At 42.6% G+C, this 26,545-nt stretch overlaps 1 protein-coding gene across 2 annotated transcripts in view; it reads left to right on the top strand.

Annotated features, from left to right (window-relative positions):
* The window catches only part of TAFA1 (TAFA chemokine like family member 1), a 388,784-nt gene extending 363,674 nt beyond the window's left edge, over nucleotides 1-25,110 (top strand). For both annotated transcript variants that reach the window (XM_075005558.1, XM_075005557.1), the window contains exons 3-4: nucleotides 18,973-19,097; nucleotides 25,050-25,110. In XM_075005558.1, coding sequence (XP_074861659.1) covers nucleotides 18,973-19,097; nucleotides 25,050-25,067 — 143 coding nt within the window. In that variant the 3' untranslated portion in view covers nucleotides 25,068-25,110. The remainder of the gene's footprint in view (nucleotides 1-18,972; nucleotides 19,098-25,049) is intronic.
* Nucleotides 25,111-26,545: the final 1,435 nt, after the last annotated feature.

Below are 26,545 nucleotides of genomic sequence, written 5' to 3'. Positions count from 1 at the left end.
TAGTGTTCGAAATGTGGCTGCATATCAGACTTTTTCAGCTTCTGGCCCTCTGATCACAAAGCCCCTGGTACATTTCTAGTACGATATAAATTGTAATAACTATGTGACTATCTCAAGGTAAAAATCAATCATTGCCTAGTGGGAAAAAGATGTACAAAGCTAGGGAAAGTATCAGACATGTTGGAGAGGATTATTTTTCACTGAGATTGACTGATAAAGCTTAATTATTTCATTGTATGGAAACATTTGTGTAAGAGGGATCTGGTTGTGTATTGTGTTTATGGTACTTCCACCCTCCTCAAGGAATGGGAATAACAATGGGAAACTTACATACAATTTATATACAAGCAGTATGGCATGTCTACATTTGGCTGCTAAGCCATGTTTAAGGAACTTAATTCAGTTAAAATTCCATAACAGATCTTTGAAACTCAGGGCCAGTCCTGCAGTCTTAACTTGCAACACATTTGAGTTAATCACATGCAGGGGCATGACGATAAAGTTTTACAGACAGCAAGATTTCTCTGAAATTCATTATGGGCCTGATCCAAAGCCCACTGAAGTGAATGGGTGTTTGTCCTTCCATTTTAATAAGTTCTAGATCAGGCCCTAAATGTGGTTTGTTGGTTTCTAACACAATTGCCTATAGGAAAAAAACAGGTCATCATTCCTCTGGCTGGCTACTTGCTTCCCCCATCAAAAGGGAGCTGGCATGTAATTAGCCCTTCGGTTTAGACAGGTCACTCCCTGCACGTAATGTTTTGTTTAAGCAAATGTTTCTACAACAGCATCAGAACCCAGTAATTCATGTGTTCTTGATGTTTTGCTCCCCAAACAGGCTACACACAAACCATTACCCATCCTCAGCCCCTCATCTTACACTTTCTCTCCTCTCTCCATATTTCTACCCAGGCCTTCACTTGATTAATGAATTATTATTGCTGAAATTTTTGCATTTTTCTTCTTTGATGGCACTCCAGTTCCCAACCCTAGCCTCAAACATGCATGTGAATATTTATGAGCACTTTGCTATTGTCTTTCCAAAGTGTATAATTATGCTGCAGTTCAGCGCCATTTCATTAACTATATACCAATAAGATTATGCATTCACAAGGCTATCTTCAAGCAGTTCAATTAAGGTATAAATAACTTTGCTAAATTGCACAAATATTTTATCAGCCTGCTCCCAGCTTGGTTGTCCACACAGGGCTGGATTCAGTTCAACTCTCTATCCAAGACAGCAGTGGCAAGGGTGATTAGTCTATATAAGATCTTTTCCCGCAGTTCCTCTTCTAAGTGTGTATGTAAAGTATGGTCACTTTCATGTGTTTATTAATCTCATTGGTGCTTTGAGAGATTGGTAGAAGATTATTTCAGGTGATCCACTCAGCTTGAAGGGGGGCAGTGTTGAACAGTGAGACAACCACGCCTACTAAGACCAGACACTCAGCCAGATATTCAAATGCTTTGTGGTACCATAGATTTACACAAACCAGCTTATACAGCTTATCTGGCCTTATACTTATATCATGTGATGTTTTGCACATGGCTTTTGTAATTTCCAAAATTATTGAGTGACGTTCTGGCTCTAGTGAAGTCATTGGCAAAAACTCCACTGGTTTTTGAGAGTTTCTCCCATTGACTTCCCTCAGTGAGGACAGCTAGAGAAGGCAATTGTGGATAAGTCGATTCCAATTATGCAGTATCAGCTATGTCAATTGCGTTATCTACAATTGACTCTAGGGTATAGTGTAGACTTGGCCTCAGTCTGCAAACCAGCCAGGTGGGTCAGTTTAAAGCAGTTAAGAGCTTATACCTTCCAATGATTTTAGGCTCCTTCAGGGTCCTAAAGGTCATGTCACATTGTTTCCATTGAATTAATTTTAGAAAACTATTCCCTCCCTCCTGTTTTCTTTCTATTTATGTTTCTCTTTCAAACCAGTGTGTGTTTCTCACTCCTGCTCCACAGAAGACCAGCTCAGGCATTTCATCCATTAAAGGTGACAGACTGTTGGGACAGGATAGGGTTCCCTACAATCATACCACTAACCCATGTTTGTATTTGACAGAACAGTCCCTGTCAGTGGCAGGAAGACAATGACAAAGACAATGACAAATCCATTCCTTTCCCTGATGGAGTTACAGCTGACAGCCCTCCCCAGAATGAACTGTCTGAGAGCCAGAAGCTCTGCAAACACACTGGCCGTCTGGGACTCAATCTCCAAACTAGCAGCCATCCATATTCAGCAAAGCACTGAAGCATGTGATTCAAGCTAATCTTGCGCTTCGGTGCTTTGCCGGACAGGGATGGAGTTAAGCACATGCTTAAATGCTTTGCTGAACCAGGCCTCAAACTGGTGGCATAGAGTGCAATGAAAATTTGCTAAAACTTTGTCCTGAAGGCCCATAGTTGCTCTTTTAAAGTCACTAATAAGTTCAGTGCACATGCCAGGCTTAAAACTTCACAGCACTATGTGCATGTAATATTATTATTATTACTATTTATTACAGGGTTATTCTAGCACTTAGGAACCCTGGTCATAGACCAGGCATTTTCCAAGCAAAGAACAAAGAGACAGTCCCTGACCCAGAGAGCTTACAAGCTAACTATAAAACAGGAGACAACAGATGGAGACAGATGGGAATGCAACAAAACAATGAGACAACAAGCAATTATCAGAACATACATGTGAATAGGTAGGTAATGTTATCCCTCTTTTATGGACAGCAAGTTGAGGTACAGCAATCCTGCAATTTGGGAGCAGAGCTGGGATAAGACCTCAGATTTTCTGCCTCACAGTCCATTGCTCAAGACATTATGGCTGTGTCTAGATTACAGCAATTTGTCGACAGACCTTTTCTGGGGAAGATATTTTCTGACAAAACTTCTGTCAACAGATCACAGCCAAATTTCCAAGTGGATCGAGAGCAGCTGGACTGCCCAGCTGCTCTCTCAACAAAAAAACCAACCAGAAGTACAGCAGACAGGGCTGCCTGGTGTCCCAGAAGCCCTGTCTGTTGACATCAGGCCCCCAGGAACATCCAGACCAGCTTTTTGTAGACAGGCCTTATGCTTCATGGGGAGAGGGCTAAAACTGTCGACAAGGGTGCTACATTCTGTCAATTTACTGCCGACAGAATGTCTTGGGAATATGGGTGCTCCCTGGGTTTTTGTCAACAAAGCCCTCTAGTGTAGACTGAGCCTAAGACAAGACTGCCTCTGGAGCTGTATTTCTCAATAGAAGATAGCATAGCTACTCTGCGCTAAAGTATTACTTTTCATATACTTAGCAAACCTTGTACTGACTGATTTGAAATATGGCCTCTAAGTGCTTTTCCACATGGGATTCTTTTCATGTTGTTGAATTAACAACCTCCTTGTTGATCTTGAAAGATCAATTTCCCTTTAAATGTGAGGATCAAGTATTTTTTGCACCTAATCAGACCTTCCTTGCAGCTTATTTTTAAAGTGGTGTTCATTATTCTTCAGTCTCTGAATACAAGCTTTAAAAAAATCTTGCTGCTGAATATATTGTAATGAAAAACAGCAAGAGTCCTATGCAAAAAGCAATATATTTTGCTCCAGTGCCTAAAGTCTCTGCAACAGCAGCAGTCAATTGGAAAGATTAGAAAGAGATAAAGGAAAAATAACAATGTAATGGTGTCTTTTTATTGTTTTCCACAATTACAAAACAATTACATTAACACAGTGAACCAAATTTGGAGGCAATCAGAAGCCTTTAGACATCACTTGTCAAATTGTCAAGGATTGTGGTATGCTTGTATTTTAAACATGGGGAAATATCAGCTTTTCCAGTAACAGCAGCAGTCTGTTATCAAAAACTGAAAAGTACCTTGGCTCACTAAGATGGCTGTCACGGCAGCTAGTGAACAACTGGCATTCCACACAGCCTGAAAAGTTCGAAGCAATTTGGGCTGATTTTTAGAGGCTTATTTATGCAGACTGCAAAACATAGCTAAATCACTTCCCGTCCCCTCCCTTTAGTCTCAGGGTATGTCTATGCTTACTGGGAGATTGACCGGTTGTGGTAAAGACACATGAAATTGATCTCTCTGAGGTCTGGAGTTGACCCCCTGAATTCCTGCTCTCACGAGGAGTAAGGGAGGTCGATGGTAGAAATGCTCCAACTGAGTGAGGACAGACCTTATAGTTGGCTGTAGATATGTTGATTCTAGTTACACAATTGCAGAGGCTACAATTGCGTGCCTGCAGTCAACTGTAAGGTCTAGTGTAGACCAAGCCTCAGTCTCTTTACTTAGGCCCTGTCTACACTAACTGTGCCCTTCAAAAGGGAGATGCTAATGAAACACTTTGGGATATGCTAAAGAGGTGCTGCAATGAATATGCAGCACCTCATTAGCATAATGGCAGTCGCAGCACTTTGAAAGTGCCACTTTCAATCACACTGGGCTGGTCTACACTATTCCTATTTGGTTATAGGAATAAGGGGATTTTGAAATTTGCAGGGTCCTTTGAAAAAGGATCCCATGTAGACAAGCCACGTGTGATCAAAAGCGGCACTTTCAAAGTGCCACTGCTGCCATTATGCTAATGAGGCGCTGTATATTCATTGTAGCACCTCATTAGCAGATCCCAAAGTGTCTCATTAGCATCCCCAGTTTGAAAGGGGGGGACTAGGGTAGATCATAGGTTTAGTGTATTACGATAATCTGGTATTTTCAGTATTTTGTTGTATCTGAGAAAAATAATAAAAATTAGAACAATAAAAACATTGCAAGTTATTACATTACATGAGCAAGCGATTATTGTTTCTAAAATTGAGTAAAATTAAATTAAATCAACTAGCTTCGTGGAGTCCCACTCAAAAAATCTTGTTTTTCTCTAAGGCTGTTCTACACTACAGTACTCTTCTGAAATAAGCCATTCCAGAATAGCAATTCCTAAATAGCTGTTTTAGCTGCTATACACAAAAATGTATTTTGAAATAACACTTAGCTATTTCAAAACACATTGTCTACACACATTGCACTTGTTTCAAAACAGCACCAATTTTGAAATAACTATTGTTATTTTGAAATAGGTGCTATTCCTCCTGCAATGAGCTTTGCCGATGTCAGAATAGTGCACCTACTCTTTTGAATTTATTTTAAAATAGCATATGTATAGTGTAGAGGGCACAAAGTTATTTTGAAGTAACAGCTGTTATCTCGAAATAACTTGGCTGCATGACCATTGCATTAGAGACCATTAATTAACCCGAACTCATTTGTTTTATGTTGTTATTCTTTTGCCTTATCAGACTCCTGCTTTGTAAGTCCCAGAGTAAGTGCTACCGGAGTCTGTTTGTGAAATATATGTGCTTGAGATACCATATCCCATCATTCTAGCCTTCCCCTCCAAGAATTTTCAAGTTCCCAGTCTTGTCTTGTCATTCAGTCTATATCCCATGACCCCATGAAATGACAGAATCAATGGGCCTCATTCAATTTCCTGAGATTTTGTTTCTTAAAGAATAGGTGACCACAACATTACAGACACTCCTGGTTTGTATCAATTTTTATAGATCTGAAGCTGCCTGAAAGGTTTTAATCTAGCCCTGTGCTATTTTCCTTTCCTAAAGTCTCCATCAGTGGAAAGAGCCTCTCACTGGGAGTTTGAGCTTTCCTTTAATCCAATCCATTTAGAAAATGACTCTCAATTTATTGAATAAAGTGGAGAAAAATTGATATCTTTTCATTAGGCTGACAAAGTCTTTTTCACTGCTGGCATCTGAAATGTGTTCTCTATTTAAATGTTATTTATATCAATCTTCTCTAGTGGAAACTAGATTAAAATAGAATGCCTTACACTTCCTCCTCAGCTTTGCCACTATTGCAAATATTGCCATTCTGGTTTTGCAACCTAACTCTCTTCCTGGTGTTTCCTGGAGTAACTTCACACCTGAAATCAGGAGGAGGCACATTAATATTTCTCTTTCTAGTGTGAAAACAAAATATGTAGACTTTACCAACGTCAAAAGGATGTGGACAGCCATTGTAGTTTAGTACAGGAAATAATACTCTGGTTTATTGTTTATCCTCTCAAAGCAAAACTGCTTTGCAAACATTAATTAAATCTCATTATGACTTTTGACTTAATATTATTATGGACATTTCATAAAATGAGCAAGGGGGGAGGTCAAGGAAGACTGAATCTGCAACATTTTTGCCTATAGTTTTACATCTGCCCTTCACTAGCAAGAGTAAATCTGAATACTTGCACCCATGACTACTTCATATGTGCGTACACAATGCCTCCCAGAACTCCCGCTGCATGCAATGGTGGGTTACTGCATGGATCAATGGGGCTTGTTCCCAGAGATCCCAGGCAATTTCAGGCCCCTGGAAAAATCTCCTGGCTGTGGCCCTGTGGCTGGAGGAGTCCTGACTCCTCATTGCAACCCCAAGGCCACAACAGAGAGACAGAATTTCTCTGGTATCGGGCCACAGTTGAAGGGAGGGATAGAAAGAAGTGAGACTGATCAGGGCTATGGAGGAAGGAGAAGAATGGGGCAGAGCCACAGTGGAAAAGGCAGGGCTGAGGGTCAGTGGCAGAAAGGGGTGGGACTGGGGGCTCGGCCACAGGCAAAAAGGACAAAATGGGGGTGGGACAGCAGGATGATAATGTTGAATGGGGCTATAGCTTTTCTGCCAGCTTCCCCACTCTCCCCTGTACCTTCTGCAGCCGAGGGCCCCAGGAAACCCCGCATAGCAACCTGCTACTCACAGCTATAACTTGATAACAAAAGCCAGCTCCCAGCTTAATGCCAGACCTAGAGCTGTCAGAAACTTTTGTAACAAATTGTTGAAACAAGACAGGACTTGCCTATCTTGAGTTTTCTTACCAAGGGGAAACACCAGCTCTTCTCACCAGAAGGATTGTGAATGTTTTGCTAAATATGCCCCGAGTTTGGAACAAGCCTGGTTAGATTTAGAATTTGGGCTGGAAGTGATGAGGAACTTAAGACAATCACATGGTTTTCACATCCTATTGGGCAAACGCTGGTGATTTCCGGAGTGTTGCAATCACTCAGGGCTTTTTATTTGATCCTGAAATTCAAAGTGGAAATATTATTTCTATACCAGTAGTGGCAAGCAGCCCAAGTCATGACCGGGATCCACTTTTGCTATCTGAGCTACAATTACAGAACACAGAAGCCTACCCCACTGCCTGCAAAACCAAAAAAAAAAGTTCACAGGCGCCCTGGCACACTGAAACTCAACGAATTCAAGCAAGGATGGACAGATCCTTGCAGCCAGTCTAGTCTTTAAGGCAAACTATATGTGTTTGTAAATGCAACAGAGCTATGTAAAGAAAGATACAGTTACTGCCAATAATTTTCATGCTCCTTGAATCTTTGCACTGTATCATTGCTCAACATACCCCAACATAGTTTATTTTATTTTAAGTTTTCCATAAACAATTTGTTTGCTTGATTAAAAAATAAATTACATTTGGCTTTTGCTAACCAGCCTGCTTTCCTCTCCCCTTTCTCTCCCTGCTCTCAAAAGCTGAGGGCAGCTGGCTCTGTAAAATCAGTCTTTCATGGAAAACATCTGTGCTCAGTGTATTCCCCAGATGTTGACAACACAATATTGGAGGATTGTTGTGAGCTTCTAATTCAACGTAATGGCAACATCCGAGCTACATGATACTATTCTATGTCTGGTGGCGGTGTAAGATTAAAATGCGATTTTGTCCCTGGAATCCTGAAATTAATGGTTAATGCATCAGAAAAGCTGTGGTTCTCCAGCACCCGGGAGGCCTGGACTGTTAACCTCCCTAGGGAACAAGCAGCTTAATCTTACCAATTTTCTCTCTCACACACAAGCACTCTTACACTGTGTGAAACAAAATTCTGTTTCCTGGGTCATTTGTTCTCAAGAATAAACCAAATCCCAGTCAAGGTAGCTAGTAAAACCCCATGGTTCGTTGAAAAGAAAGCTTTTGCATGCCTCTTTGAACAGAGATGCAGGAGCACAACTAGGAAAGCAAGTGAAATATAAGAAAGCAGCAGTCATCTCCGGAATAAGTGGTGACACATAGAGCCCTGCAAATCTGCAAATATCCACTTTATATCTGTGGATATGGACATGACAATCCACGGCTCATGTTTGCAGATAGAGATGCAGATGCAAATATAAATTTTGTATCTGCTCAGATCTGTAGTGATAAAGAACAGGTGACTGTAAGGTGGCAAATTCAAAACCAATCCAAAGGAATACTTTTGCCTATGGTGGAAAGTCAGAATGTAGAATTCACTGCCACAAGATTTCCATTTAGTCTGCGAAAAAGGAATTTAGCAAGAGTCAAAGTGAAAATAGAAAATTATTTGGACACCAAAATTATCCAGAGTTATAATCTGATTTTGTTTACAATTTTGACAGACAATATTGATGTTTATAGTTAAGCTCTTTTCAATTCTTATTCATTTAAATTTTCACTGCTGTGAAAATGTTGGGGGCAGGCAATAATGATTGAGGGACAGTAGACTTTAAGATTCAAAAAAAGGAAAGATTTATAATCCTTAAAACACAGCTTGTCAGTTCACGTCAAAATATACAAGGATAATATCCTTAAAGCCAGTGCTTTTTTTTTTTTTTGGGCTGGTACTTGCTGGTATGGAATACTGGTACCTTGGCAGCCGCAGCTGTAGGACTGGGCGGGGGGCAGGGAGCCAGCTGACTGATGGCTCCTCTTTTTTTTAATAAAGAAAAAAAACACTGTTTACATCAAAGTCTAATTGATTCTCAAGCCATGTTTTTCTTACTTTGGGCTATTCTATAATACGAAGTTGGAGTGGTTGTATCTGTTTCAGTCTGAGCATATTTGAGGTGAGTGAGGTTATATCTTTTACAGAGCCGGCTTCTAATGGTAGTACCTCATCTACCTTGTATCCCCACTACAACTTAGCTACCTCTCTGAGACCTGTGAAGAATGTCATACCCTGTGTAATGTAACAAAGCTAAACATACTAGTGTCATTTCACACTGTAGTTTCACAAATACTGAGCAGGCCTGTGGCACCTTAGAGCATAATAAATTTATTAGGTCATGAGCTTTTGTGGATAAAGCCAATTTCTTCAGATGAGTGGAGTGGAGTAGAATAGAGAGCCAGTATAACACTTACATATCAACAGGTGAATTCTTCCATCAAACAAACTACAGCCTCTTGGACAGATGGATTTACTACAGCAACAGAAATACCCCTTTCATCTCTGTAAGACACATCCACACAACAGTGATTCAGCAGCAGTGCTGGAGCTGGGCCAGTGCAGCGTTTCTCATGCAGCCATATCTTTTCCCAATGTATACATTTTGAGGATCAGGGATGGAAATATTTTGTCAGTTTGCATGTGCCCCATGAAATCAACGTTTATTGATAAAAATTGAACTCTTCCAAGCCTAATTACAATACCTATTGCTCAAAGAATGGGCATAACTCTTCATGTTTTGGGCCTTGAGACAATCTCTAAGTATTAGGGATTAAGAACTTTCACATGAGGCAGATTATATCTCCTGTGCTTTCTGGGGGTTTCCTACACCTTCCTCTGAAGTTAGGGATGGTCAGACAGGATAAAGGACTAGAGGGATGATGGTTCTAATCCAGTCTAGCCATTCACAGAATCATAGACTCCTAAGGCTGGAAGAGACCTCAGGAGGTCATTGAGTCCAGCCCCCTGCCCAAAGAGGGACCAACCCTGACAAAATCATCCCTGGCAGGATTTTCTCATGATGCGACTTAAAAACCTCTAGTGGTGGAGATTCCATCACCTCCCTTTGCAACGCTCCTAGTGAAATAGTTTTTCCTGATTAATAGTTTTACCTCGAGCCCCTTGCCCCCAACCGACTTGCTTTAACTTGAGACCATTGCTCCTTGTTCTGCCATCTGCCTCTCTCCATGCTCACAGAACTACCTACACATCTTCTCCCTGCCTGTTCCCTGATTTAGTTGCAGTTGGTCCTGCTTAGGGCAGGAGGTTGTACTTGATGATCTTTTGAGGTCTCTTCCAATCCTATGATTCTTTGAACCCAACCTACTTGCCTGTCTCAGAGCTTCTCCACCACACTTCAGTGTCTGGCCCAGAAAACAGGCCCTTCCATCCAGTCCCTTATTTTATACTGACTGAACCTTCCCAAACTGAACACACACACACACACACATACACTTTTTGGTTTTTTAATTTGGAAAATGATGCTCACTTGAAATGCATGAAACCCAATTTTTTTATGCCTCTCGATGGTCATTTTTTTTCACACTGTTCCAGATTTACAAAGTGTTAGACCTTCACTGTAAGATACACAGGGTTTTACATCAAGGAAGTGCCCTTTTTGTCTGGGTCTTCTGCCTACAGATTTCTCCTCCCATGTGGAGCCATAAATCTGTGAAAGTTTGCCTCTCCCCAGTCTTTGGACTGAGTTTCAGTGATTGCCTTGTAATTCATGGTTTCCAGCTAGAGCTGTGAGTTGCATTTGCCACTGAATGGGGCTCAGAAGTGCCAAAGATCACCTCAGATCCTGTCCTTTATTGCTGACAGGTTTCCAAGTTTCGTCTGTTAGCATACTTTAGTAAAGATGTGTAACCCAGAGGCAGAGACCTCTGAGAGAGAGAGAGAGAGATTAAGGTCTGCTCTACAGACTTACCTAAGAGCAAGCTGGCTATTATCTCATGTGGTAGCTGCTCAAGGCTTTAGCCCCCAGAGAGCCCAGGTTCAGTCCCACCTGCTGCTGATGTGGGTCTCTTAGCACCACAGAAGCAAAACTCAGAAAGAGGGCCATTTGGTTTGTCAGAGCTCTCCTATTCAGGCTTATCACCACATCACTAAGTCCTTCTCAGGAAGGCCATGGAGCTTGGACTTATACAAAATGGGTCCCAGCTAGATGGGAATCAGTGAGTAGCTATGTTTAACTCCTGAGCCAACTGTTCAGGCATTGTATCATGCACATTACACCACAGAAAGCTGCTGCAAGGTTGCTCTCTAGCACCTAGCTTTCATGTTTGGGTGTGGAGGTGAGTGTGATTTTCCAGGGAGTAGCTCTACTTGGGTAACATTTGGTACTCATGTTGCAATGTCTGAGATTCAGCAGTGACATTTTCAGCGAATAGATGAAGTGCATGATTCAGTGCTTGAGCATCGTTGTGCGTGTTAGTCTGTCGGGTGACTTCAGCATCTGAAAGCCTTGCTGGTTTCCAGTGGTAACACCATTGCTATGCAGTCCATTTGTGTCGTGTAACTGCGTTCAGAGATGGCTGCCAGTGAATATATATACTGAAATATGCCCACTGCAACCTTGGTATGAGTGGGTCTTTGTCTGGCTAGCTGAAAGCTGAAAGAAATGTGGCATTGACCCATTAGGGTTCCCATGCAGCCGGGGGAGAGGAAGGAAAGCTTACTGGGGTGGACAGACAGGGCAGGGTACAGCTGAGGTCTGGTCAAGCACAAAGCTGTACCCTACCTCCTAGCTGAAAGATGGGAATGCACATTTATACCCTTTGCAGGACTGCCAACAGGGGAGGGCGAGTGGAACTGCACAGGGGCCTGGTGTTTCAAAGAGGCCTGGGACTCCTGGCTGGGAGCATCACTCCACTACTTCACATGGCTTCTGTGGTGCTCCAAGCAGTACTAAGGGCTGGCTGCCTTTGGTCCTGCCACTTCAGCCCGAGACTCTGTGGAGACAGACTTTCCCAAACCTTGACCTTGGGCCTGTAGTGGCTGTTGGCATGACTGACCCCCATGCGACCACACGTAGGATCTCTTTGCCAAGATCAGAACCTGGTGAGGGGACGCCACCAGGTATTTTGCTGGTGCCTTCTTGTGGCAGGTACATGGCAGGGAAGGGACATGATTATCTGATAAATTGACCTGGGAAAGGACTTGAAGGAAAACATCCCTTATGGAAGCTGTTTGAGGCTCATAAGTTTCATCAGCTGGAAGACAACCCCCACCCTTCTTTTCCTGGATCTCTTTCAAGTACCCAAGGAATGGAGTCAGTGCTGCTACATCTGGGTTGGTAGGGAGTTGATCTGCTCCTTCCTGTACTGTGCAGCAGGTTGCTGGGTACTTCCAAATAGAATAAGTGAGTATTGTTGCAGCTTAAGTAAATAACATGGTCTCCTGCCTTTCTTCCCTGTTGGATGAAGAGATCCAGGCCTCTGTGTGAGACAAAATTTGGCGGGAAAGCGATATGAATAGGTCATGAATGGCTGTGATCTTTTTTAAAGATAGAGTGTGTATTCGAGAGCTAGCTAGGGAAGAGGAAGCGGGAGGACGTGGATGGGTGTGAGATCAGGAATGGAGGCAACAGAGAGGTAGAGATGAGTGTGGCAGATAGAGGGTCCAGGGTTAGCGCAAATGGGAGGTGAGTGGGAGTATGCAAGTCTGTCACCTAGATGTGGGCTGGCAGGGGAGGATCGGGGAGGAGGAGCAGGCAGATCTGTCACAACTGTAGAGTGGTGTGAGAAACCAGAAGAGGAGAAGGTGCCCATGGGAAGTAGGAAGTGATGGGCAGATGCTACAATACAGAGGATGACAGTGAGTACCAATGGTGAATGGCAGATGAGCAAACAGCAACCTACTCCAGGAAAGGTCTGACTCTGCTCCTGGTTCTGGTCCTACATCTGAAATGACTGAGATACGCCCCCGGTTACAGGCAGAGCCCTCCCACCAGACTCCCAGATGGTTGTGAGCTAGGAGCAGGAACAGCTGTGATGCGTCAGCATCTGGATCTCCTGCCTCCAGGATTTCATCGGGGAGAATCCAGACCCTGCGGGGGCTGTCTGTAAGGCTAACTTCTACGGTTCCTAGGGCAATCTGGCCAGAGAGCATTTTGAAGAAAAACAATGCAGGAAGAGTTGGACAAGTTCGTGGTGATCATTTCATGGCAGCATTGTTTCTCAGGGGGCGTTAGGACCTTTCTGTAGACATCAAAGTGTCTATAGGAAAAACCCCATAATTTGTCTTTGAGTCAGTAACTCTGTCACAGTCATTTCAAATCCATTTTTATTCCTCAGCCAGCCACCAAATCTGGGAGATGCCGATATTCGTTTTCAAGCACATTTATGTTTGTGCACGTGCGCACATGCACATGCATTTGCTGTAGATGCATCTGCAGTGAAAGAAATAGGACCAGGATGAGAAGAGAGCGCTAACCAAATTAAGCGTGTGGCTGTCAGGAGAATGCAAAGTTACGGAAGGCTGAGCCTGCTGGAAGTAGTTCATTTTTCATACATGTCATTGGCAAACCAGTGACAAAATGCTAAATTGGACCAGTCAGGGGAAAGGCGATTTCCCCTTGGAGGTAAGGTGGGAGTGTTTTCATCCCTGGTGACTTCGACATGGAGCCATAGTGTCAGTAGGACAGACCTGGAGGAGATACTTATCCTGTCTGCTGGAACAATGTGACTGGCACCCTTAAGTGTACAGTGATGAGTGAATTGTAGACGGCTTCAGTCAGATTTTCTCTTTTCCTCCAACAGGGAAATAGAATTAAAATCATAATTCATTCAAACTGTTTTGAGTTCTATCTTTCTAATGTCCATCCTTTAAATATGTTGCAGCTGTCTCTCCCGCTCCAGCCCAACCAGACAAGTCTCCCATGCTGTGACAACACCCTAGCTTTCTTTTGGCCTTTAAATCCCTTTCTTCTATCTACTAATAGATCCCTCAAGCCTCAGATTCTTCTTGCCTTACCTCCACAGTCATCCAAATTCTCCCAATTCTTCCTCATCTCCTGGTGTGGGTGGGTCTCAGCAACATCATCTGCCTGATGTTCTAATGAAATCTGGCACACTTGATTTTACCCTGGGTCAGCAGCGCATGGCATTACCTCTCTCCCCACACGCACCCATCACCTGCAGCCTCAGAGCCTTCTATCACATTAGGTGATTCAGAACTAATTTGATAGACAAGGTAAAAGGTACTGAGGTGGCAGATGAGTGGCTACCTCATAGTGCTCCCTGGTGGCCTTAGGGCAACCCTGCAAACAGCTAGTCATTTCTGTTTCATTTTCTGGATCCCAGTAATCTGCACACAAAAGTCTTCCATGCAGCCTGCTGGTGAACACAGCCCACACATCTCATGGGTGGTCAGAATCCTTCCTACCTCAGCAGGCGACTCCTGGCCCTTCTTCACTGAAGCAGTTCCTCAGCTCTGAGGTTATGACCTTTTCTGTGGGAGTCTGTCTGTCTGTCTCTCTCCTGCTCTCTCTCTGTGGAGCCTCCATAAAGCCCCTTGAGCTTTGTCCTTACTGCAGCTCCCATCTGCTTTGTATTGTGAATTGTCTGATCCCTCGCCCTCTTCTTTAGTCAGGGTTTGCTTGGCCTGAGATTCTTCACCTCAGTGATCTTCAGCAGTATAGCAATAAAGGAGACATGGACAGAGACAGCAAGTGATAGATTTCCAAACGCGCCTGTGTCCACAAAGGGCTTACGTTGGGGGCTCTTTGCCATCTGGGCTGGGGTGTGGGCCTGTGATTTTTAAGTGGCTTGTCCACTTCAGGATAAGAGATATAGCTTTCTGGTACTCCATTGGACAGGGTAAGCAGTTTTGCTGTCAGATGTTTTATTATGGAATTAAAGTATACGCAGGACTTCATATTTTGCAGTTCCCAATTATGTGACACAGCTAAAGAAGAAAGGGATCAGTGGGTGACATTCAGCCCTGAAAAGTGTCCTTTGGTCACGTGCTCTGAGTGTATGAAACAGCTACAAAAAGAGGGGTTGGGATAGCTCAGTGGTTAGAACATTGGCCTGCTAAACCCAGGGTTGTGAGCTCAGCCCTTGAGGGGGCCATTTAGGGATATGGAGCAAATAGATTTAAAAAAAAAATCTGCCAGAAATGATGACAGGCCCTGCTATGAGGGCAGGGGCCTGGACTCAATGACCTCCAAAGGTTCCTTCCAGCTCTATTAGATAGGTATATTGCCTTATATTTGAGCTTGTGAACAGGGTGCTATTTACCCCCCTTGGGGTAAGTGGCTGTCTGGGGTGTGTGTTTGGGGCTTCGGGTTGTCTACTTGTTTTGAGTGCTGATATGTGTTTGTTTATTTGAAAGGCCATGTGCTCAGGCTGGCAGTTGGAAGCTGTGAGCCTCAATTAGGATTTGAAACCAAAAACTCTCTGCTCATTGGTCAAGCCATAGCCAAAGGGAGGGACTATCAGGAAGGCCAGAGCTTTATAAACCCTGCTAGTAAGTGACCGGGGTGTTTGCTGACAGGAGGGAGTTTTGAGAGGGGAATTTAGAAGGGGCGCTAGTTACTCCTGACCACCTGTATACGTAAAACTTTATAAAACTACATCCCACATATTTAAATAAAAGCCCCATATATAATCAAATTTATTCTTGGGAGAAAATGCAGGCAGAAGCCCAGCAGGACAGCGGGGACTATCCTGTTTATTGCATCGAGTGTATGATTACCTGCCCTGTGGGCAGGTGGCATATGTATGCACCCAGTGCAAGGAGCTCCTGATCTTCAGAGACCAAGTTCAGGCTTTGGAGACCAGGCTGGCTGAACTGGAAGAGCTAAGGGAGGCAGAGAGATTTGTTGATGAGGCTTTCTGGGACACTGTAGTCCTGTCCCACCTACATTCTGACAGCCTCAGCACTGTTAAGGAGGATGAAAAGCTCCGAACAAGAGAACAGACAAAGGAAACAGAGAGAAATCATCCCGTAGTTGGGATCCTCCTTCCAAAGGATGTTATGGTATCCTCTTGCACTGAGGAGCCCTCTCTGGGGGAGGGAACACCAGAGGTTAGGAAGAGGCAGGTGTTAGTAGTGGGTGATTCTATCATTAGAAACATAGATAGTTGGTTCTGTGATGACTGGGAGAACCCTATGGTGATCTGCCTGCCTGTTGTGAAGGTTGCTGACCTCTTGGGGCATCTAGATAGACATGTGTACTGCTGGGAAGGAGCCGGTGGCCATGGTACATGTAGGTACCAATGACGTAGGGAGGGGTAGGAGAGATATCCTGGAGGCCAAATTTAGGCTACTAGGAAGGAGACTGAAATCCAGGACCTCTATGGTGGCATTCTCAGAAATACTTCCTGTTCCACACACAGGACCACGTAGGCAGGCAGAACTTCAGAGTCTCAATGTGTGGATGAGATGATGGTGTAGGGAGGAGGGATTTAGTTTTATAAAGAACTGGGGACACGTTAGGGCTGGGGGAGCCTGTACAGGAAGAATCGGCTCCACTTACATCAAGGTAGATCCAGACTGCTGCCACTAAACATTAAAAAGGTCATAGAGCAGTTTTTAAATTAAGAGATGAAGGAAAGCCGATCGGTGTGGAGGAGCACATGGATCGGACAGTGACTTCTCTCAGAGGACAGTCCATAGACAGAGATTCTCTAGGTTTTAGTCAGAAAGAGAGGAGGGGAGAAGATATAATATGCACCAGATCAGACAGGAAAGACTCACATACAAAAGAATCTAATACACCAGGGAAGGGCAAATAAGGGCAAATTTTTAAAGTGCCTCTACACAAATGCTAGAAGTCTAACTAATAAGATGGGTGAACTAGAGCTCCTCATATTAAAGGAGGAGACTGACATAATAGGCCTCTCACAAACCTGGTGGAATGAGGACAATCAGTGGGATACAATCGTACCAGAAGTTAAAATATATTGGAAGGACAGCATAGGTCATGTCCTCTAGTTCTTATATTATGGGAACAAGTAAATAACTTTTCTTTATTCACCCTCTCAACACTGCTCATGATTTTACATACCTCTATCATATCCCTCCTCAGTCTTCTCTTTTCTAAATTGAAAAGTCCCAGTCTCTTTAACATCTCCTCGCATGGGACCCATTCCGAACCCCTAATCATTTTAGTTGCTCTTTTCTGAGTCTTTTCTAATGCCAAAATATCTTTTTTGAGGTGAGGAGACCACATCTGTATGCAATATTCAAGATGTGGGTGTACCATGGTTTTATAAAGGGCCAGTAAAATATTCTTTGTCTTATTTTATATCCCTTTTTAAATAATTCCTAACATTTTATTTGCTTTTTTGACTACTGCTGCACAGTGTGTGGAAATTTTCAGAGAACTATCCACAATAACCCCAAGATCTCTTTCCTGATTAGTTGTAGCTAAATTAGCCCCCATAATATTGACTGTATACTTGGGGTTATTTTTCCCAATGTGCATTACTTTACACTTATCCACATTAAATTTCATTTGCTATTTTGTTGGCCAGTCACTCGGTTTGGTGAGATCTTTTTGAGGTTCTTCACAGTCTGCTTTCATCTTGACTACTTTGAGTAGTTTAGTAGCATCTGCAAACTTTATCACATCACTACTTACCCCTTTCTCTAGATCATTTAAGAATAAGTTGAATAGGATTGGTTCTAGGATTGACCCTTGGGGAACTCCACTCGCTGCCCTTCTCTATTCAGAAAATTTATCATTTATTCCTACCTTTTGTTTCCTGTCTTTTAACCAGTTCTCAGTCCATGAAAAGGATCTTCCCTCTTATCCCATAGCAACCTAATTAACACAAGAGCCTTTGGTGACAGACTTTTGTCAAAGGCTTTCTGAAAATCTAAGTATACTGTATCTGCTGGATCCCCCTTGTCTGCATGTTTGTTAACCCCTTCAAAGAATTCTAATAGATTAGTAAGACATGCTTTCCCTTTACAGAAACCATGTTGACTTTTGCCCAACAAATTATGTTCTTTGACATGTCTGACAATTTTATTCTGTACTATTGTTTCAACTAATTTGCCCAGTACTGACGTTAGACTTACTGGTCTGTAATTGCCAGGGTCGCCTGTAGACCCCTTTTTAACTATTGGTGTTATGTTATCTGTCTTCCAGTCTTTGGGCACAGAAGCTGATTTAAAGGATAGGTTACAACTCACAGTTAATGATTCTGCAATTTCACATTTGAGTTCTTTCAGAATCCTTGGGTGAATTGGTCCCAGTGATTTGTTACTGTTAAATTTTTCTATTTGTTCCAAAACCTCCTCTAATGACACTTCAATCCGGGTCAGTTCCTCAGATACATCACCCACAAAGAACCATGCAGGTTTGGGAGTCTCTGTAGCATCCTCAGCTGTGAAGACTGAAGCAAAGAAATCGTTTAGTCTCTCTGCAATCATTTTGCATTTTGATACTGTGGGAATATCCCTTTTTTACATTTTCAAAATGGCTCCTTTTTAAGTTTTTGAATTTTTTTGCTGGAGAATTTAGGTGTGATTTATTTATTTTATCGTTGAACAGAAAATCCAGTTCCTGCCTAGCTGTACTAAATACATGAAAGCACCTTGCCCAGGAGAACTGCATAGCTAAACTAAAAGTCTAAGTGGAGTGCTAGATTTCTTCTATGAAGGGCAATTGCTTTTCACATCACTTCATTGGTTGCAGTCCTAGAAAGTAATACAGGTTGCACCTCTCAAATCCAGGACTCTCTTCTCTGGCAACATCCATGGTCCTGCTGGATCACAGACGTTCCAGGACTAGGCAGTCCCAGAACCCCACCTGCCCTGTGGGGCCACGGTCTGGAGCCGGACCCCTGCCTGCCCTGAGGCAGCATGTGGCCCAGAGCCAAACCTCCGTGGCAGCCCCACAGAGTGGTGGCCATTGCTGGAGCCCCATGGCAGCCCCAGAAAATGCAGTCCTGGGATGGAGTCCCCATGGCCACCTGGTGGCAGAAGCTCTGGGCCTCCCCTTGTCAGGTCCCAGCCGTGCCAGCCCAGGGAGGTGCAACCTGCAATGGAACAGGACACATTTATAATAAGGCTTTCCCAAACAAAGCCTTATATCACAGAAAGTGTCTCATTTTAGACTGACTCACGATATAAGTAATTATTTGGTGAGACCCTAGCCACTACATGTCATTTTGAGGGCTTTTAATGGAAAATTAAGGTCTGAATGGTTTCAGTTGATCACTTTTCATTGTGACTCATCAGGATGAAGCTGTAAAAGTTTTTTGTTTTTTTTTTAAAGCTTCTATAGTCATTGGGAAATGGTGGTGTGAAATGGAGCCCTGCTTAGAGGGAGAAGAATGCAAGACATTACCTGATAATTCTGGATGGATGTGTGCAACTGGCAATAAAATCAAGACCACCAGAGTAAGTCATGTTTCCATTTGTACCACGTGTGTACTGAACAGGAATTGCTTGCCATTGTCCAGCCAGATCATTTTTCAATCTCCTGGATGGCCTCATGCTCCTTTATAGAAGGTTAGCTTGAAGATTTGTCAGTAGCCATTGCTTTTACTCTCCAGCTACACCTACTGGAGCTTTGCAGATTCAGAGTCCTCAGCTGAACCCAGGCTTTCTAACTGGCGTTTCAGCCCTGCTGAATCGCTGTGTACCTTTCTGAAAGTCATTGCCTCCAAGGGATAAAATAACAGCCTCATTTTTGGTGGCTAAGGATACAGTAGTTAACTCACGCCTCTTGGTTTATCCTGTTTGTCAGAGGACAGGAGTGGATGACAGGAGGTGGATCATTTGAACCTGTTCTGTTCGCTTCCTCTGGGGCACCTGCCAATGGTCACTGTCAGAAGACAGAATACTGGGCTAGATGGGCCTTTGGTCTAACCCAATAGGGCCATTCTTATTTTCTGGATTGACAGTTAGGAGAACGAGGGGTTTATAGGTCTGAGATTTCTCTGGCTAGTAGTTCCTACTGACGGCTGATTTCTGAGTGCATGGTGCATTTCATCTACGGTAGAGTGCAGAATGGAGCAAAGATGTGGGAAAAGCTATGGTGGTAATGTGCAGCAGGGCAACCCTGGCTTTCCCTCTTCCATATACACATCTCCCAGTTACTCCAAAGAGCCCTGGTTGGATGAGGAAGCAGGAGAACATCTACGCTGAATGTTACCTTCCCTGTCCTAACACAATTCCCATTGTTTTACATGCTGCACATCACCATATGCAGCCCAGCAGGACCAGTGGGAGCCCACTAGTGTTCCTCTTGTGCTGGAGATGTCAGGTGGCACGTGCCAGACAAGACCACCATTTTCACGTAATCATTTTTTTGCCCTACGAGTATTAGAGGGGTAGCTGTGTTAGTCTGTATCCACAAAAACGAGAAATCTTGTGGCACCTGGTAAGCTAACAGATTTTTGGAGCATAAACTTTTGTGAGCAAAGACCCACTTCTTCACATGTATCTGATGAAATGGGTCTTTGCCCATGAAAGCTTATGCTCCAAAAAATTTGTTAGTCTGTAAGGTGCCACAGAACTTCTTGTTGTTTTTGCCCTAAATGTTTTCTCATTGATAAAGGCCCTTTTTACGCCAAAAAAGGAAACACTTCCAAAAAATGGTTTTGATTTCATCTAAATTTCCTGGCACCTGAAACGGGGATTTAGAAAGTCTTTCTCCCCCTGCCGGAGGAAAGGAGGAAGTGAGTAAAGACCTATGATTCACTGAGGCCCAATTGCTTGCTGGATGTCTCTGTGGGGTGCTGCAGTCAGTTACTACTGCATCACTTGTCTCTTCTAAATTAAATAGCACTTGGAGATTATACCTTATAGCATTGTTTTAAAAGGTACTTGTCCTTTCCTTTAGAGTAACTCTTTCATCTAATGAATCACAAATTTCAGAAAGGGTAAATATTTAACAGGTAATGTGAGGTGGAATTTTTTTATTTACACAATTATTGTTCTTGTACTAGATTTTTTAATCCGACACCGCAGGGTAATCTTGCATTCTGCCTTGCAAAGATATAATTTAGGAATCTTATTAGTTTGGATATTAATTTGTGATTTCTTAAGCTCTGCCACCCAAAAGCATCCTATGAACCAAGCTGTACGTAATAGTCAATGTCTAATAATAAAAGTTAGAAACTTGGTAGTGAAATTCATTAATATTCAGATATGTGTTCCTATGTAATCAGTATGGATTATTGTATTTCATTTAAATGAAAAACCTACAGGTATTCAGAAATGAAAAAAATATTTCTGCCATTTACCCATAGGAGTTGTTTTAATTAGCTGTCTAGGGTTAGCTTCTAGCAGCATTTTGTTTTGTTACCTTGAAACTTTGTTACAGAACAGAATTGGCGGAGGCAAAGTGGCATGCTAGATATAATAACTGACTCTTAAATTTTAGAGGCAGAAATCCTGCATGTCCTTTTAGATTAGTTAGACTTTGCTTGAAGTCATTCACGTGATCCTTAAATGGTAAAAAATGCAATCGACTCCTGAAGTCGGAATTTAATTTTGTTTCTTAATACGCCCGTCGTCATTCCATGTAGCATAGGAGAAAGGTGCCAGATCAGATGAGGTAAGGCTGTATGTGTGGTGTTCCCTGTAAGCTGAACGCTTAAGTGGCTGCTGAGCAGAGAGATTCAGGAACTGCCCAGCTGATTAGCAGTCCGCCTGCTACCACCCTCAGGGGCAGCTTGAGTATCTATTGGTTGTGCACATCCACACATCTTGGTGCACATAACAATAATTATTCTGCCCATAGATGGATAAAATTAGAGGGAATGCTAGCTGTGACTCTGTTTGCATAAATTTTAATGGCAGGTGTCTGGAAGAAGCGACACCAGTTAACCAGTATCTAGATATATAGAAGATGATTAGCAAAAGGTTTAGTACAAGTCATCTTGAGCCTTAAATTGCATAGCTGTGGGTTATCTCCATACACAAAAGAATGGTAGGAGATTCAGGGGCTGATGTCCTGACTAGGAATGTGCCCACAATGATATAAACTCACATGCTTCACGGCACAGTTGTAAATCTAACTGTGAGTTAAAAAGAAACTCTCCATCAGCAGATTATTCCTCAGTTACCCACCCCAAGCAGAGCTGAATGAATATTTTCAGCAGATAGTTTATTTGCCAAAAAATGCATTTTTTGTCAGATGAAACCATTCACAAACTTCAGTGAAATGCAGTGAAATAAAAAATTAGCAACAGTCAAAATGGGTTCTTTGGACCTTTCTGAGAGGCAGTGTTTCAAGTTTTCCTTTTGAAATGATCTTTCCTTTTAAAATTGAACTAGATTTGTTGCAAAAATTAATTTAAAAGGGGTTACAATCACTCAGAAACACACCATTTTTTTCTGTTTTTGTTGAGCAAGGTGGAATGAAAAATTCCAGCTTCAGTTTGATAGGAAGTAATTCTTTTCTGATTTTTGTTTGTTTTCCTTCTGCCACCAAACTAAAAAAATATTCATTCATCTCTAATTACAAGGATGCTTGTACGTTCCCCTGAACTGGCTGCTACTGGTTATAGTTACAGAGACAGGATATGACCCTCACTGGACCACGGGTCTGCCCTAGCATTCTTGTTCCTCTAGGGCCGTGTGCTTGACTTTATCCCTTTCACTTTTAATGTGTTTGCATATGTAAGGTATTTAAGCCCAGGACTTAAAGCGCTGTCCACAGCGTCAGCAAATTGATTGATTTTTCTGTTGATAGAGCAGCTGACTGAAACAGCCAGAAATGGGGAGGTTTTCCTAATTCATTTGAGGCTTGCATCAAACTCTTTTTTTAAGTCCTTTTCGTGGTTTTCACAGTAGGCAGCATGAGGTTTGGAGGCAGTTCAGAAAGCTTTGAGTCTTCTCTTTCTTCACAAAAGTCAAAGACAGCTGGCTGGGAGGGCACATGGCCACCCACAGAGTGCACAGTCTGTTCCAACCGGGAGAGCTCTACAGCTTTGGAACCCCACTCTCCGGGCAGAGGCTGAATAGCTTGGGAGGTGGAAATCTTTCTACATGGACCTGTGCAGGGCTAGAGACCCTTACCCAGTGTGTAGGTGATGGGCAGTCATGCCCGTGCACATTGCAGGCAGTCTACCCACCATTGAGCCATTCTGGTTTAGAGCCTAGAGCATTCAGAGGGTTTTGTGAGGGCCTTCAAACCAGCCCAGTATCTATGTCATTTAGCAAATTGTCCTATTTTTCTTATCTTTTATGCCAGTGATTTGGAAATTATGGGTCAGGACCCCAAAGTGCGTCGCAACCACATTTTAATGAGGTTGTGAAAGTTAGTGTTGGCCCTGGGTCTCCTGCCAGTCTAAAGCCCAAGCCCCTGCCCTGCCACCCAAGATTACATGTCCCCGACCCAGGGCAGAAGATGTTCAGCCAGAGAGGATCAATCTTTGGGTCCCCTGCTTTTTGTCATCAGACGGGGGTCACAGCACAGTGACGTCTGAGAATCGTAGGTCTATGCCAATGATAAGAGTGCCCACCAAGCACTTCACAAAGATAGGCATGTTTCTTAGCCTCCTTTACAGATGGGGAAAACTACAGTGCACACAACTGAAGTGCTTTTCCTAAAGTCACACAGCAATCCAGTGGATGAGTAAAGAGCCAGATCGCTTGATTCCATATCCTCTGCACAAATGAGCAGATCAAGCTGTTTCTCAACAATAGCTTTCAGTGTACAGTATTTTACGCTATCAGAGATGTATATGTCGTTTTTATGTTGTCTCCAGAGTAGTGTAGACAAAAGAACTACTCATACTTCCTAGAAGTTTGCTACTTGCCCAGGAATCCAGCAACAGCTGATGTTATGGTCCCTGGAAACCTGAATCCTGGAAGGTGTCCAGCTCTGAGATGATAGCTGCAGGGGAACATCAAGGAGCATGAGATTTCTTCCACCTATGTGAGGGAAAACCGAGCACAGAAGATCATTTGTTAATGGCAAAGAAGGACAGCGGAAAATAGGAAGGGGAAAAAATTCTGAAAGGTTTTAGGGGTTTTTTAACTGGCTGAACAGGTTAATATGCCATCCTATATTCAAATTAAATTACTATTTAGAGCATTGACTTAAGCCCTTTGTTTTTGTTGTTACAATCATTGCAATTAAGAAGGTGCCTCAAAGCTGTGAAAGGAACAAAAGACAGTAAATATCTTTTGCTAAGACAATTACTGCTGCATCCCCTCAGACAGTCTGCTGCTCTGCTAATAATTATTCTCCTAATTTAAAGACTGAGCCTACTGAAGTCCATATGAGTACAGTAAACCCTTGATTTATGCAAAGGTTACCTCCTGGGCAACCTCCGCATAAATCACATTTCACATAAACTGGGGGGGGAGGTTGGGGAAATCCCCAGAATTCCCCTGGCTGGGGGTAGCAGGCAACTGGAGCAAAAGCTGCCTTCTAAGGAGCCACTGAGTGGGCCAGCAGCACTGGGGGTAAACAGCAAGGTGGGGCGTACAAAAAAGCAGGGTCTGCCCAGGCTTGACTCCTGTTAATATAAAACTACATAACTCGCGTCCACGCAAAGTGAGGGTCTACTGTGCTGCTAAAGGTTAAACCTCCCTAGTCTGGCACCTTCAGAACTTGACCGATGTGGAACGTGAGAATTTGCTGGACCACAGGAGGGAAATATTTTCTTGGAGCATCACCAACACTGCCACTGCTTACTTGGCTCTTGGAAGACATTTAGGAGTAAATTACAGCTAAATGACAGCACAGAACATTGAGAGCCAGGACTGGCTCTAAATACTTTGCTGTAAAAATACTTTGTGGGACCACGGGAAACTTGGTCACACCCATGATAAGGGGTCACCAGCTAACTAAAATCATGCCAGATTACGGATGTTGGCAGACGAGAGAGTTCCAGACTAGAGAGGTTCAACCTGTACTGACTTACATGAATGGCTAAACCCTTCTCTAGTCAACTGATATGTACTGATGAAACCAAAAAGACACATCTTCTCAAGGGGTATAAGAATTCAGCTTCTGATAGGTCACTCTTATTTTAGTCATAGAAACCTGGTTTCCTTGTAAGGGTTTTTAGCATGTTCACGTAGGTCAGGTGTCTGTAATCTAATGTAACCAACCTCTCAGCTCTCTCCCTCTGTGCACATCAGTGGTGTTTCACAACCTAGTCATTCAAGAGAGGTGGAAGATGCTTTTGCCCATACGCACTGCAGAAGCTGACCATACCACCTCCCGAACACCCTCATTCTAAGTGGGCGCACAGAGTAAAATGATGATCTCAGGAAGTGAACTCGGACACCAGTTGGCAGTCATGTGCCACCCAGCACGCTGCCAATCCAGCTTTGGTGTGCATTTTTGTAACATGTGGTATATAATTATTTTGCACTTCATTGCAGATTCACCCAAGAACCTAATAGAGTCTGCTGGATGGATGCAATGAGAGAACCACTGATTTACTGAGGACAACATATTAAAAATTTAAACCATCTCAAGCATTTACAAGCCAAATGGATTTCTTATTTGCACTTGGACTGTTTACCAGATAATAACCATGGCTTTACTGTGTGAAATAAAAAAATAATGCAACAGATTTTTGACACTAGAAAAGAAAAATGAAGAAAAATGGCCCTTTGGTAAAATTTTCATGATTATGGAGTATGAACAACAGTCTTACCACTTTGGATCTACAAATTACTTTATACCATTTAAGAGTGTGTGTGTGTGTGTGTATATATATATATATATATACACACACACACACACACACACACATATAAATATATATGATATTTTGAAATAAAGCCTCACTCTTCAAGAAATTAAATAATACCACACTTTGCGGCAGCTGAGGAAATACCTTTTTTTTTTTTTAAAATGATCTGGAGAAGCAGTTTCAGAGCAGCCAAAAGGGGGAGCAAACCTGCTGCGGCACAGGGACACCTAGAGCTAAAAGCATTATGAAGATGCTGCATCACAAGGTTCCTTCTTTCTTTCAACCGAATAGTGGAGAGAATTACATTATTCCATTTTCTTGTGCTCTGGAGGCTTTTTTTTTCCTCCCTTGTGCAATACGAGCATGCTGGCTTTACTTACATAACTCTACTTTATAGTTAATTGATATGCAACAATGCTGAGTCTATCCTCTTCCAGGAAAATATTTTTAGAGCTATTAGCTATTCCATGAAGAAGAGAGAACAACTCTTGAATACACTGCAGTATGTATTAATGGTTTATTTGGCAGAGTTTGGTAGACTGCAGGCTGCCTGCATATTAAAGGTGTACGTACAAACAATGTCTTCAGACTTTGTACAGGTGCCACAGACTCCAGTAAAAATGTGATTGCTAGCTCCAAAGTTTTGCATTGTTTACTCGATAATACAAAAACTGATTTTGCTGCTTAACATTTATGAAGATGAGTTGGAATTTGCACAAGGTTGGAGTCCTAACATGTCAGAGTTGCTACTGGGTTGCTATAGACAAACTTGTTTAAACTGGTTTACTTAAATTAGAAACAACAACAACAACAAACATGTGAACACTCTTATTTCAATTTTGGTGGCTTATTTATCTTAAGCCTAATAGACGAACTCAAATGATATAGGACACTCTTAAAAGGAAGTAAAAGTTACCCTGCAGGGGTTCATAGTTTAACTAAAACAGTTGAAATTAACATTTTCTCTTAAAGCAATCCAGCTCTCTGTGTAGACAGGCTCCTAGAATGATTAGGACAGAGGTAGGACCTCAGGGATGGAATGTGCAAATCTAATTTATGTTTGTGAATATTTACTTATGTGAGTAGTCCCATTGATTTTAGGGGGAGTGCTCATGTGAAAAAGTGCTTGGCAACATGCATGAAGACTACACAGTCTAGTCTTTGGTATTCGTAAATGGA

The sequence above is a fragment of the Carettochelys insculpta genome, chromosome 11 (genome assembly GCF_033958435.1).
Source record: "Carettochelys insculpta isolate YL-2023 chromosome 11, ASM3395843v1, whole genome shotgun sequence".
NCBI classification, from domain to species: domain Eukaryota; kingdom Metazoa; phylum Chordata; order Testudines; family Carettochelyidae; genus Carettochelys; species Carettochelys insculpta.
This window is presented reverse-complemented; position numbering and strand designations above follow the sequence as displayed.